General features: G+C 43.4%; 1 protein-coding gene across 1 annotated transcript in view; it reads right to left on the bottom strand.

Annotated features, from left to right (window-relative positions):
- The window catches only part of LOC129813253 (son of sevenless homolog 2-like), a 96,251-nt gene that overhangs the window by 41,984 nt on the left and 38,661 nt on the right, over positions 1-15,606 (bottom strand). Inside the window, exons 5-7 of the mRNA XM_055865553.1 lie at positions 15,255-15,398; positions 13,748-13,858; positions 301-399 (exon numbers count right to left, since the gene is read on the bottom strand). Of these exons, the coding sequence (XP_055721528.1) occupies positions 301-399; positions 13,748-13,858; positions 15,255-15,398 (354 nt within the window). The remainder of the gene's footprint in view (positions 1-300; positions 400-13,747; positions 13,859-15,254; positions 15,399-15,606) is intronic.

Genomic DNA, 15,606 nt, shown 5'->3' with positions numbered 1-15,606 from the left:
GGAGGGGACCTGGCTAGAGTGGGGAGGGGACCTGGCTAGAGTGGGGAGGGGACCTGGCTAGAGTGGGGAGGGGACCTGGCTAGAGTGGGGAGGGGACCTGGCTAGAGTGGGGAGGTGGACATGTCTTACACACAGGTTGGAAAGGCCTGAAGCCTGAAAGGGAGACAGGAGAGAAACAGGACAGAGATACAGGTATGGTAGGACATGGGTTAATCCTTAGGCAAAGTCTGTAACAGACCGTCTCTACTGGATCAGACAGAGTGTGTGTGTGTGTGTGTGTGTGTGTCAGTAAACACTCACCTGCAGTAGTTCAAAGTAGTGCAAACAGTGGTATACAGGAACCATCATGAGCTGTGGCAGAACGTACTGAACAGCCTCCTTGAAACCTTCAGCTATGGACTGGAGAGACAACAACATTACCTTACAGATTACATACTACTGTAGAGACATTACAGATTACATACTACTGTAGAGACAACAACATTACAGATTACCCCGGAGAGACAACAACATTACAGATTACCCCGGAGAGACAACAACATTACAGATTACCCCGGAGAGACAACAACATTACAGATTACCCCGGAGAGACAACATTACAGATTACCCTGGAGAGACAACAACAATACAGATTACCCCGGAGAGACAACATTACAGATTACCCCGGAGAGACAACATTACAGATTACCCTGGAGAGACAACATTACAGATTACCCTGGAGAGACAACAACAATACAGATTACCCTGGAGAGACAACAACAATACAGATTACCCTGGAGAGACAACAACATTACAGATTACCCTGGAGAGACAACAACATTACAGATTACCCTGGAGAGACAACAACATTACAGATTACCCTGGAGAGACAACAACATTACAGATTACCCTGGAGAGACAACAACAATACAGATTACCCTGGAGAGACAACAACAATACAGATTACCCTGGAGAGACAACAACAATACAGATTACCCTGGAGAGACAACAACAATACAGATTACCCTGGAGAGACAACAACAATACAGATTACCCTGGAGAGACAACAACATTACAGATTACCCTGGAGAGACAACAACAAAACAGATTACCCTGGAGACAACAACATTACAGATTACCCTGGAGAGACAACAACAATACAGATTACCCTGGAGAGACAACAACAATACAGATTACCCTGGAGAGACAACATTACAGATTACCCCGGAGAGACAACAACATTACAGATTACCCCGGAGAGACAACAACATTACAGATTACCCCGGAGAGACAACAACATTACAGATTACCCCGGAGAGACAACAACAATACAGATTACCCCGGAGAGACAACAACAATACAGATTACCCTGGAGAGACAACAACAATACAGATTACCCTGGAGAGACAACAACAATACAGATTACCCTGGAGAGACAACAACAATACAGATTACCCTGGAGAGACAACAACATTACAGATTACCCTGGAGAGACAACAACATTACAGATTACCCTGGAGAGACAACAACATTACAGATTACCCTGGAGAGACAACAACATTACAGATTACCCTGGAGAGACAACAACAAAACAGATTACCCTGGAGAGACAACACCAAAACAGATTACCCTGGAGAGACAACAACATTACAGATTACCCTGGAGAGACAACAACATTACAGATTACCCTGGAGAGATAACATTACAATACAGATTACCCTGGAGAGACAACAACATTACAGATTACCCTGGAGAGACAACAACATTACAGATTACCCTGGAGACAACAACATTACAGATTACCCCGGAGAGACAACATTACAGATTACCCCGGAGAGACAACAACAATACAGATTACCCCGGAGAGACAACAACATTACAGATTACCCCGGAGAGACAACAATACAGATTACCCCGGAGAGACAACAATACAGATTACCCCGGAGAGACAACATTACAATACAGATTACCCTGGAGACAACAACAATACAGATTACCCTGGAGACAACAACAATACAGATTACCCTGGAGAGACAACATTACAATACAGATTACCCTGGAGAGACAACATTACAATACAGATTACCCTGGAGAGACAACAACATTACAGATTACCCTGGAGACAACAACATTACAGATTACCCTGGAGAGACAACATTACAGATTACCCTGGAGAGACAACAACATTACAGATTACCCTGGAGAGACAACAACAATACAGATTACCCTGGAGAGACAACAACAATACAGATTACCCTGGAGAGACAACATTACAGATTACCCTGGAGAGACAACAACAATACAGATTACCCTGGAGAGACAACAACAATACAGATTACCCTGGAGAGACAACATTACAGATTACCCTGGAGAGACAACAACATTACAGATTACCCTGGAGACAACAACATTACAGATTACCCTGGAGAGACAACATTACAGATTACCCTGGAGAGACAACATTACAGATTACCCTGGAGAGACAACAACAATACAGATTACCCCGGAGAGACAACAACATTACAGATTACCCCGGAGAGACAACAATACAGATTACCCCGGAGAGACAACATTACAATACAGATTACCCTGGAGACAACAACAATACAGATTACCCTGGAGACAACAACAATACAGATTACCCTGGAGAGACAACATTACAATACAGATTACCCTGGAGAGACAACATTACAATACAGATTACCCTGGAGAGACAACAACATTACAGATTACCCTGGAGAGACAACAACATTACAGATTACCCCGGAGAGACAACAACATTACAGATTACCCCGGAGAGACAACAACATTACAGATTACCCCGGAGAGACAACAACATTACAGATTACCCCGGAGAGACAACAACATTACAGATTACCCCGGAGAGACAACAACAATACAGATTACCCCGGAGAGACAACAACAATACAGATTACCCCGGAGAGACAACAACAATACAGATTACCCTGGAGAGACAACAACAATACAGATTACCCTGGAGAGACAACAACAATACAGATTACCCTGGAGAGACAACAACATTACAGATTACCCTGGAGAGACAACAACATTACAGATTACCCTGGAGAGACAACAACATTACAGATTACCCTGGAGAGACAACAACATTACAGATTACCCTGGAGAGACAACAACAAAACAGATTACCCTGGAGAGACAACACCAAAACAGATTACCCTGGAGAGACAACAACATTACAGATTACCCTGGAGAGATAACATTACATTACAGATTACCCTGGAGAGATAACATTACAATACAGATTACCCTGGAGAGACAACAACATTACAGATTACCCTGGAGAGACAACAACATTACAGATTACCCTGGAGACAACAACATTACAGATTACCCTGGAGAGACAACATTACAGATTACCCCGGAGAGACAACAACAATACAGATTACCCCGGAGAGACAACAACATTACAGATTACCCCGGAGAGACAACAATACAGATTACCCCGGAGAGACAACAATACAGATTACCCCGGAGAGACAACATTACAATACAGATTACCCTGGAGACAACAACAATACAGATTACCCTGGAGAGACAACATTACAATACAGATTACCCTGGAGAGACAACATTACAATACAGATTACCCTGGAGAGACAACAACATTACAGATTACCCTGGAGACAACAACATTACAGATTACCCTGGAGAGACAACATTACAGATTACCCTGGAGAGACAACAACATTACAGATTACCCTGGAGAGACAACAACAATACAGATTACCCTGGAGAGACAACATTACAGATTACCCTGGAGAGACAACATTACAGATTACCCTGGAGAGACAACAACAATACAGATTACCCCGGAGAGACAACAACATTACAGATTACCCCGGAGAGACAACAATACAGATTACCCCGGAGAGACAACAATACAGATTACCCCGGAGAGACAACATTACAATACAGATTACCCTGGAGACAACAACAATACAGATTACCCTGGAGACAACAACAATACAGATTACCCTGGAGAGACAACATTACAATACAGATTACCCTGGAGAGACAACATTACAATACAGATTACCCTGGAGAGACAACAACATTACAGATTACCCTGGAGACAACAACATTACAGATTACCCTGGAGAGACAACAACATTACAGATTACCCTGGAGAGACAACAACATTACAGATTACCCTGGAGAGACAACAACATTACAGATTACCCTGGAGAGACAACAACATTACAGATTACCCTGGAGAGACAACAACAATACAGATTACCCTGGAGAGACAACAACAATACAGATTACCCTGGAGAGACAACAACAATACAGATTACCCTGGAGAGACAACATTACAGATTACCCTGGAGAGACAACAACAATACAGATTACCCTGGAGAGACAACAACAATACAGATTACCCTGGAGAGACAACATTACAGATTACCCTGGAGAGACAACAACATTACAGATTACCCTGGAGACAACAACATTACAGATTACCCTGGAGAGACAACAACATTACAGATTACCCTGGAGAGACAACATTACAGATTACCCTGGAGAGACAACAACATTACAGATTACCCTGGAGAGACAACAACATTACAGATTACCCTGGAGAGACAACAACATTACAGATTACCCTGTAGAGACAACAACATTACAGATTACCCTGTAGAGACAACAACATTACAGATTACCCTGGAGAGACAACAACATTACAGATTACCCTGGAGAGACAACATTACAGATTACCCTGGAGAGACAACAACATTACAGATTACCCTGGAGAGACAACAACATTACAGATTACCCTGAGAGACAACAACATTACAGATTACCCTGAGAGACAACAACATTACAGATTACCCTGGAGAGACAACATTACAGATTACCCTGGAGAGACAACATTACAGATTACCCCGGAGAGACAACATTACAGATTATCCCGGAGAGACAACGTTACAGATTACCCCGGAGAGACAACGTTACAGATTACCCCGGAGAGACAACAATACAGATTACCCCGGAGAGACAACATTACAATACAGATTACCCTGGAGACAACAACAATACAGATTACCCTGGAGACAACAACAATACAGATTACCCTGGAGAGACAACATTACAATACAGATTACCCTGGAGAGACAACATTACAATACAGATTACCCTGGAGAGACAACAACATTACAGATTACCCTGGAGAGACAACATTACAATACAGATTACCCTGGAGAGACAACAACATTACAGATTACCCCGGAGAGACAACAATACAGATTACCCCGGAGAGACAACAATACAGATTACCCCGGAGAGACAACATTACAATACAGATTACCCTGGAGACAACAACAATACAGATTACCCTGGAGACAACAACAATACAGATTACCCTGGAGAGACAACATTACAATACAGATTACCCTGGAGAGACAACATTACAATACAGATTACCCTGGAGAGACAACAACATTACAGATTACCCTGGAGAGACAACATTACAATACAGATTACCCTGGAGAGACAACATTACAAAACAGATTACCCTGGAGAGACAACATTACAATACAGATTACCCTGGAGAGACAACATTACAATACAGATTACCCTGGAGACAACATTACAATACAGATTACCCTGGAGACAACATTACAATACAGATTACCCTGGAGACAACATTACAATACAGATTACCCTGGAGACAACATTACAATACAGATCACCCTGGAGAGACAACAACATTACAGATTACCCTGGAGAGACAACAACATTACAGATTACCCTGGAGAGACAACAACAATACAGATTACCCTGGAGAGACAACAACATTACAGATTACCCTGGAGAGACAACAACATTACAGATTACCCTGGAGAGACAACAACATTACAGATTACCCTGTAGAGACAACATTACAGATTACCCTGGAGAGACAACATTACAGATTACCCTGGAGAGACAACAACATTACAGATTACCCTGGAGAGACAACAACATTACAGATTACCCTGAGAGACAACAACATTACAGATTACCCTGGAGAGACAACATTACAGATTACCCCGGAGAGACAACATTACAGATTACCCCGGAGAGACAACATTACAGATTACCCCGGAGAGACAACAACATTACAGATTACCCTGGAGAGACGACATTACAATACAGATTACCCTGGAGAGACGACATTACAATACAGATTACCCTGGAGACAACAACATTACAGATTACCCTGGAGACAACAACATTACAGATTACCCTGGAGAGACAACATTACAATACAGATTACCCTGGAGAGACAACATTACAATACAGATTACCCTGGAGAGACAACATTACAATACAGATTACCCTGGAGAGACAACATTACAATACAGATTACCCTGGAGAGACAACATTACAATACAGATTACCCTGGAGAGACAACAACATTACAGATTACCCTGGAGAGACAACAACATTACAGATTACCCTGGAGAGACAACAACATTACAGATTACCCTGGAGACAACAACATTACAGATTACCCTGGAGAGACAACAACATTACAGATTACCCTGGAGAGACAACAACATTACAGATTACCCTGTAGAGACAACAACATTACAGATTACCCTGTAGAGACAACAACATTACAGATTACCCTGTAGAGACAACAACATTACAGATTACCCTGGAGAGACAACATTACAGATTACCCTGGAGAGACAACATTACAGATTACCCTGAGAGACAACAACATTACAGATTACCCCGGAGAGACAACGTTACAGATTACCCCGGAGAGACAACGTTACAGATTACCCCGGAGAGACAACGTTACAGATTACCCCGGAGAGACAACATTACAGATTACCCCGGAGAGACAACATTACAGATTACCCCGGAGAGACAACATTACAGATTACCCCGGAGAGACAACAACAATACAGATTACCCTGGAGACAACAACAATACAGATTACCCTGGAGAGACAACAACAATACAGATTACCCTGGAGAGACAACAACAATACAGATTACCCTGGAGAGACAACAACATTACAGATTACCCTGGAGAGACAACATTACAATACAGATTACCCTGGAGAGACAACATTACAATACAGATTACCCTGGAGAGACAACATTACAATACAGATTACCCTGGAGAGACAACAACACAATACAGATTACCCTGGAGAGACAACATTACAATACAGATTACCCTGGAGAGACAACATTACAAAACAGATTACCCTGGAGAGACAACATTACAATACAGATTACCCTGGAGAGACAACATTACAATACAGATTACCCTGGAGACAACATTACAATACAGATTACCCTGGAGACAACATTACAATACAGATTACCCTGGAGACAACATTACAATACAGATTACCCTGGAGACAACATTACAATACAGATCACCCTGGAGAGACAACAACATTACAGATTACCCTGGAGAGACAACAACAATACAGATTACCCTGGAGAGACAACAACATTACAGATTACCCTGGAGAGACAACAACATTACAGATTACCCTGGAGAGACAACAACATTACAGATTACCCTGGAGAGACAACAACATTACAGATTACCCTGTAGAGACAACAACATTACAGATTACCCTGGAGAGACAACATTACAGATTACCCTGGAGAGACAACAACATTACAGATTACCCTGGAGAGACAACAACATTACAGATTACCCTGAGAGACAACAACATTACAGATTACCCCGGAGAGACAACATTACAGATTACCCCGGAGAGACAACATTACAGATTACCCCGGAGAGACAACATTACAGATTACCCCGGAGAGACAACAACATTACAGATTACCCTGGAGAGACAACATTACAATACAGATTACCCTGGAGAGACGACATTACAATACAGATTACCCTGGAGAGACAACAACATTACAGATTACCCTGGAGAGACAACAACATTACAGATTACCCTGGAGAGACAACAACATTACAGATTACCCTGGAGAGACAACATTACAATACAGATTACCCTGGAGAGACAACATTACAATACAGATTACCCTGGAGAGACAACATTACAATACAGATTACCCTGGAGAGACAACATTACAATACAGATTACCCTGGAGAGACAACATTACAATACAGATTACCCTGGAGAGACAACATTACAAAACAGATTACCCTGGAGAGACAACAACAATACAGATTACCCTGGAGAGACAACAACATTACAGATTACCCTGTAGAGACAACAACATTACAGATTACCCTGTAGAGACAACAACATTACAGATTACCCTGTAGAGACAACAACATTACAGATTACCCCGTAGAGACAACAACATTACAGATTACCCCGGAGAGACAACATTACAGATTACCCCGGAGAGACAACATTACAGATTACCCCGGAGAGACAACATTACAGATTACCCCGGAGAGACAACATTACAGATTACCCCGGAGAGACAACATTACAGATTACCCCGGAGAGACAACATTACAGATTACCCCGGAGAGACAACATTACAGATTACCCCGGAGAGACAACATTACAGATTACCCCGGAGAGACAACATTACAGATTACCCCGGAGAGACAACATTACAGATTACCCCGGAGAGACAACATTACAGATTACCCTGGAGAGACAACAACAATACAGATTACCCTGGAGACAACAACATTACAGATTACCCTGGAGAGACAACATTACAATACAGATTACCCTGGAGAGACAACATTACAATACAGATTACCCTGGAGAGACAACATTACAATACAGATTACCCTGGAGAGACAACATTACAAAACAGATTACCCTGGAGAGAACAACAATACAGATTACCCTGGAGAGACAACAACATTACAGATTACCCTGGAGAGACAACAACATTACAGATTACCCTGGAGAGACAACAACATTACAGATTACCCTGGAGAGACAACAACATTACAGATTACCCTGGAGAGACAACATTACAGATTACCCTGGAGAGACAACATTACAGATTACCCTGGAGAGACAACATTACAGATTACCCCGGAGAGACAACAACATTACAGATTACCCTGGAGAGACAACATTACAGATTACCCTGGAGAGACAACATTACAGATTACCCTGGAGAGACAACATTACAGATTACCCTGGAGAGACAACATTACAGATTACCCTGGAGAGACATTACAGATTACCCCGGAGAGACATTACAGATTACCCCGGAGAGACAACATTACAGATTACCCCGGAGAGACAACATTACAGATTACCCCGGAGAGACAACAACATTACAGATTACCCTGGAGAGACAACATTACAGATTACCCTGGAGAGACAACATTACAGATTACCCTGTAGAGACAACATTACAGATTACCCTGTAGAGACAACATTACAGATTACCCCGGAGAGACAACAACATTACAGATTACCCTGGAGAGACAACATTACAGATTACCCTGGAGAGACAACAACATTACAGATTACCCTGGAGAGACAACAACAATACAGATTACCCCGGAGAGACAACAACATTGCAGATTACCCTGGAGAGACAACAACATTACAGATTACCCCGGAGAGACGACAACAATACAGATTACCCTGGAAAGACAACAACAATACAGATTACCCTGGAAAGACAACAACATTACAGATTACCCTGGAAAGACAACAACATTACAGATTACCCTGGAAAGACAACATTACAGATTACCCTGGAGACAACATTACAGATTACCCTGGAGACAACAACATTACAGATTACCCTGGAGACAACAACATTACAGATTACCCTGGAAAGACAACAACATTACAGATTACCCTGGAGACAACAACATTACAGATTACCCTGGAGAGACAACATTACAATACAGATTACCCTGGAGACAACAACAATACAGATTACCCTGGAGAGACAACAACATTACAGATTACCCTGGAGAGACAAGAACATTACAGATTACCCTGGAGAGACAACATTACAGATTACCCTGGAGAGACAAGAACATTACAGATTACCCTGGAGAGACAAGAACATTACAGATTACCCTGGAGAGACAACATTACAATACAGATTACCCTGGAGAGACAACATTACAATACAGATTACCCCGGAGAGACAACAACATTACAGATTACCCTGGAGACAACAACAACATTACAATACAGATTACCCTGGAGAGACAAGAACATTACAGATTACCCTGGAGAGACAACATTACAATACAGATTACCCCGGAGAGACAACAACAATACAGATTACCCTGGAGAGACAACAACAATACAGATTACCCCGGAGAGACAACAACATTACAGATTACCCTGGAGAGACAACAACATTACAGATTACCCTGGAGAGACAACAACATTACAGATTACCCTGGAGAGACAACAACATTACAGATTACCCTGGAGAGACAACAACAATACAGATTACCCCGGAGAGACAACAACATTACAGATTACCCTGGAGAGACAACAACAATACAGATTACCCCGGAGAGACAACAACAATACAGATTACCCCGGAGAGACAACAACAATACAGATTACCCCGGAGAGACAACAACATTACAGATTACCCCGGAGAGACAACATTACAGATTACCCCGGAGAGACGACAACAATACAGATTACCCTGGAAAGACAACAACATTACAGATTACCCTGGAGAGACAACAACAATACAGATTACCCTGGAAAGACAACAACATTACAGATTACCCTGGAGAGACAACAACAATACAGATTACCCTGGAAAGACAACAACATTACAGATTACCCTGGAGACAACAACATTACAGATTACCCTGGAGAGACAACAACATTACAGATTACCCCGGAAAGACAACAACATTACAGATTACCCCGGAGAGACAACAACATTACAGATTACCCCGGAGAGACAACATTACCCTGGAGAGATAACAACATTACATTATTTATGGATTAAACCAGAGCCCTATGGTACCCTATTCCCTATGTAGTGCACTACTTTAAACCAGGCCCATAGTGCACCCTATTCCCTATGTAGTGCACTACTTTTGACCAGGACTCATAGGAAATAGGGTTCCATTTGATACGCAGGAAGAGCCAGTGTGCAGTATGACTGGTTGGCTCCCACTGCCTGGGCGATTTTTAAGCAGCGATGTAATTTAGCCACAATACCAGACGCTGCAGAGTGCAGTGGCTCAGTGCTCCACAGACACATTTCTCTGACAGAGAGCAGGAGGAAAAAGAGAGAGCAAGAGGAGAAAGAGAGAGAGAGAGAGCAGGAGGAGAAAGAGAGAGCAGGAGGAGAGAGAGAGAGCAGGAGGAGAAAGAGAGAGAGCAGGAGGAGAAAGAGAGAGAGCAGGAGGAGAAAGAGAGAGAGCAGGAGGAGAAAGAGAGAGAGCAGGAGGAGAAAGAGAGAGAGCAGGAGGAGAAAGAGGCTAGACAGCCCAGAGAAGCAGGCCGGTCAGAGGCTCTGAGGCTAGACAGCCCAGAGAAGCAGCCCAGACTGGAGGCTCTGAGGCTAGACAGCCCAGAGAAGCAGCCCAGACTGGAGGCTCTGAGGCTAGACAGCCCAGAGAAGCAGCCCAGACTGGAGGCTCTGAGGCCAGACAGCCCAGAGAAGCAGGCCAGACAGGAGGCTCTGAGGCCAGACAGCCCAGAGAAGGAGGCCAGACAGGAGGCTCTGAGGCTAGACAGCCCTGAGAAGCAGGCCAGACAGGAGGCTCTGAGGCTAGACAGCCCAGAGAAGCAGGCCAGACTGGAGGCTCTGAGGCTAGACAGCCCAGAGAAGCAGGCCGGTCAGAGGCTCTGAGGCTAGACAGCCCAGAGAAGTAGGCCAGACAGGAGGCTCTGAGGCTAGACAGCCCAGAGAAGCAGGCCAGACAGGAGGCTCTGAGGCCAGACAGCCCAGAGAAGGAGGCCAGACAGGAGGCTCTGAGGCTAGACAGCCCTGAGAAGCAGGCCAGACAGGAGGCTCTGAGGCTAGACAGCCCAGAGAAGCAGGCCAGACTGGAGGCTCTGAGGCTAGACAGCCCAGAGAAGCAGGCCGGTCAGAGGCTCTGAGGCTAGACAGCCCAGAGAAGCAGGCCAGACAGGAGGCTCTGAGGCTAGACAGCCCAGAGAAGCAGGCCAGACAGCCCAGAGAAGCAGCCCAGACTGGAGGCTCTGAGGCCAGACAGCCCAGAGAAGCAGCCCAGACTGGAGGCTCTGAGGCTAGACAGCCCAGAGAAGCAGGCCAGACAGCCCAGAGAAGCAGCCCAGACAGCCCAGAGAAGCAGCCCAGACTGGAGGCTCTGAGGCTAGACAGCCCAGAGAAGCAGGCCAGACAGCCCAGAGAAGCAGCCCAGACTGGAGGCTCTGAGGCTAGACAGCCCAGAGAAGCAGGCCAGACAGCCCAGAGAAGCAGCCCAGACTGGAGGCTCTGAGGCTAGACAGCCCAGAGAAGCAGGCCAGACAGCCCAGAGAAGCAGGCCAGACAGGAGGCTCTGAGGCTAATAAAGGACCAGAACGGACAGTTCCATCAGAACGGACAGTTCCATCAGAACGGACAGTTCCATCAGAACGGACAGTTCCATCAGAACGGACAGTTCCATCAGAACGGACAGTTCCATCAGAACGGACAGTTCCATCAGAACGGACAGTTCCATCAGAACGGACAGTTCCATCAGAACGGACAGTTCCATCAGAACGGACAGTTCCATCAGAACGGACAGTTCCATCAGAACGGACAGTTCCATCAGAACGGACAGTTCCATCAGAACGGACAGTTCCATCAGAACATAGAGCATCCCAGGACCACAAAGAGGGTCACTATTCATCAACTATATTTAAAAGGCAGAGTTCTCCCTGTGACCTCCTCTAGAAACACTACCAGCCCTACGTATTATACGGCCCTGATTTCAGGGCATATCTATATCCTGCCAGTCTCAACGCTCTCTCAGATTGAATACACCATCAAACATTGTGTCTTGAATAGCTGCCAGACGGCATTCGTTTTTAGTATAATAATTGACTTCCTGAGGGGAGGAATGTACAGGTAACAACAGATCAATGTGGACAACTAAACTACAAAGGAAGCATGTCCTTCACAGAGATTTTAGGGAATTTAGCATCAGCCCTCCCTCTCTCTGCTAGAATATCTCCTGTTACGGATACGGAACAGCCAATCAGAAAGGGTAAGCCAGAGATCCTTCAGCCAATCAGAAAGGGTAAACCAGAGATCATTGTTTGTACTATCCATGCAACATGTTGGAAACCCCCATGTCAACTTCCAGTTGAGCGTTTAAGACACCAACACCGTTTATATATGCAAATTAATTACTTAAAAATCATACAATGTGATTTTCTGGATTTTTGTTTTAGATTCCGTCTCTCTCAGTTGAAGTGTACCTATGATAAATGACAGACCTCTACATGCTTTGTAAGTAGGAAAACCTGCAAAATCGGCAGTGTATCAAATACTTGTTCTCCCCACTGTATATCTCTGAAATAATCTCTCTGTGTCAATGCCAGGTAACATGTCTACAAGGTTACCTGGAGGTACTATTGTGGGCCGAGCCATCCGGTACCGTGTGTGTGTGTGTGTGTGTGTTTGTGTGTGTTACCTGGAAATATAGTCCTACAGTAGACCGGGCCATCCGGTACCGTGTGTGTGTGTGTGTGTGTGTGTGTGTGTGTTACCTGGAAGTATAGTCCTACAGTAGACCGGGCCATCTGGTACCGTGTGTGTGTGTGTGTGTGTGTGTGTGTGTGTGTGTGTGTGTGTGTTACCTGGAAGTATAGTCCTACAGTGGGCCGGGCCATCAGACTGCTGAAGTGCTCGTGGAACTGTCTGGACAGGATGTCCTGCGACAGGGTCTCGTACGGATCAAATGCCTGCTCCTAGAGTTGAAAGAAGAAGAAATGTAGGAGTAGGCAGGAAGTGTCGCTTAACGTGTGTAATGTAGAGCTAGGTATTGTGGGTACCTATGACAGGCAGAACAACACCCTTTAACAACACACTCTGGTATCTTATTGATTAACTAGATTCCCAATATAACACTCTGGTATCTTATTGATTAACTAGATTCCCAATATAACACTCTGGTATCATATTGATTAACTAGATTCCCAATATAACACTCTGGTATCATATTGATTAACTAGATTCCCAATATAACACTCTGGTACCTTATTGATTAACTAGATTCCCAATATAACACTCTGGTATCTTATTGATTAACTAGATTCCCAATATAACACTCTGGTATCTTATTGATTAACTAGATTCCCAATATAACACTCTGGTACCTTATTGATTAACTAGATTCCCAATATAACACTCTGGTATCTTATTGATTAACTAGATTCCCAATATAACACTCTGGTATCTTATTGATTAACTAGATTCCCAATATAACACTCTGGTATCATATTGATTAACTACATTCCCAATATAACACTCTGGTATCTTATTGATTAACTAGATTCCCAATATAACACTCTGGTATCATATTGATTAACTACATTCCCAATATAACACTCTGGTATCTTATTGATTAACTAGATTCCCAATATAACACTCTGGTATCATATTGATTAACTAGATTCCCAATATAACACTCTGGTATCTTATTGATTAACTAGATTCCCAATATAACACTCTGGTACCTTATTGATTAACTAGATTCCCAATATAACACTCTGGTATCTTATTGATTAACTAGATTCCCAATATAACACTCTGGTATCTTATTGATTAACTAGATTCCCAATATAACACTCTGGTATCTTATTGATTAACTAGATTCCCAATATAACACTCTGGTACCTTATTGATTAACTAGATTCCCAATATAACACTCTGGTATCTTATTGATTAACTAGATTCCCAATATAACACTCGTACCTTATTGATTAACTAGATTCCTAATATAACACTCTGGTATCTTATTGATTAACTAGATTCCCAATATAACACTCGTACCTTATTGATTAACTAGATTCCCAATATAACACTCTGGTATCTTATTGATTAACTAGATTCCCAATATAACACTCGTACCTTATTGATTAACTAGATTCCCAATATAACACTCTGGTATCGTATTGATTAACTAGATTCCCAATATAACACTCTGGTATCTTATTGATGAACTAGATTCCCAATATAACATTCCGGTATCATATTGATTAACTAGATTCCCAATATAACACTATGGTATCTTATTGATGAACTAGATTCCCAATAGAACATTCCGGTACCGTATTGATGAACTAGCTGTGTATGATGTCCTACCTCTGCCAGGTCCTCGAAGCAGCTGCCCACCAGAGGATGAGGACTAGTGTCAGCGGTCATCTCCACTGCGTCCTCTATCAGCCCCAGAAGTTTGACAGTCAGCTCATGAATGTCCGAAATGTTACTGAAGATAACCTCCACATCCTGCAGGGAGACAGAGAGGAACATAATGTTCGTTTAATATGGAAATACATGGCCCCAAAAACACGGTACACGGCACTGCCCCAAAAACACGGTACACGGCACTGCCCCAAAAACACGGCACTGCCCCAAAAACACGGCACTGCCCCAAAAACACGGCACTGCCCCAAAAACACGGCACTGCCCCAAAAACCCGGTACACGGCACTGCC

Source organism: Salvelinus fontinalis, chromosome 16 (assembly GCF_029448725.1).
Source record: "Salvelinus fontinalis isolate EN_2023a chromosome 16, ASM2944872v1, whole genome shotgun sequence".
Taxonomy (NCBI): domain Eukaryota; kingdom Metazoa; phylum Chordata; class Actinopteri; order Salmoniformes; family Salmonidae; genus Salvelinus; species Salvelinus fontinalis.
The sequence above is the reverse complement of the archived record's forward strand: the minus strand, read 5'-3'. Positions and strand labels throughout refer to the sequence as shown.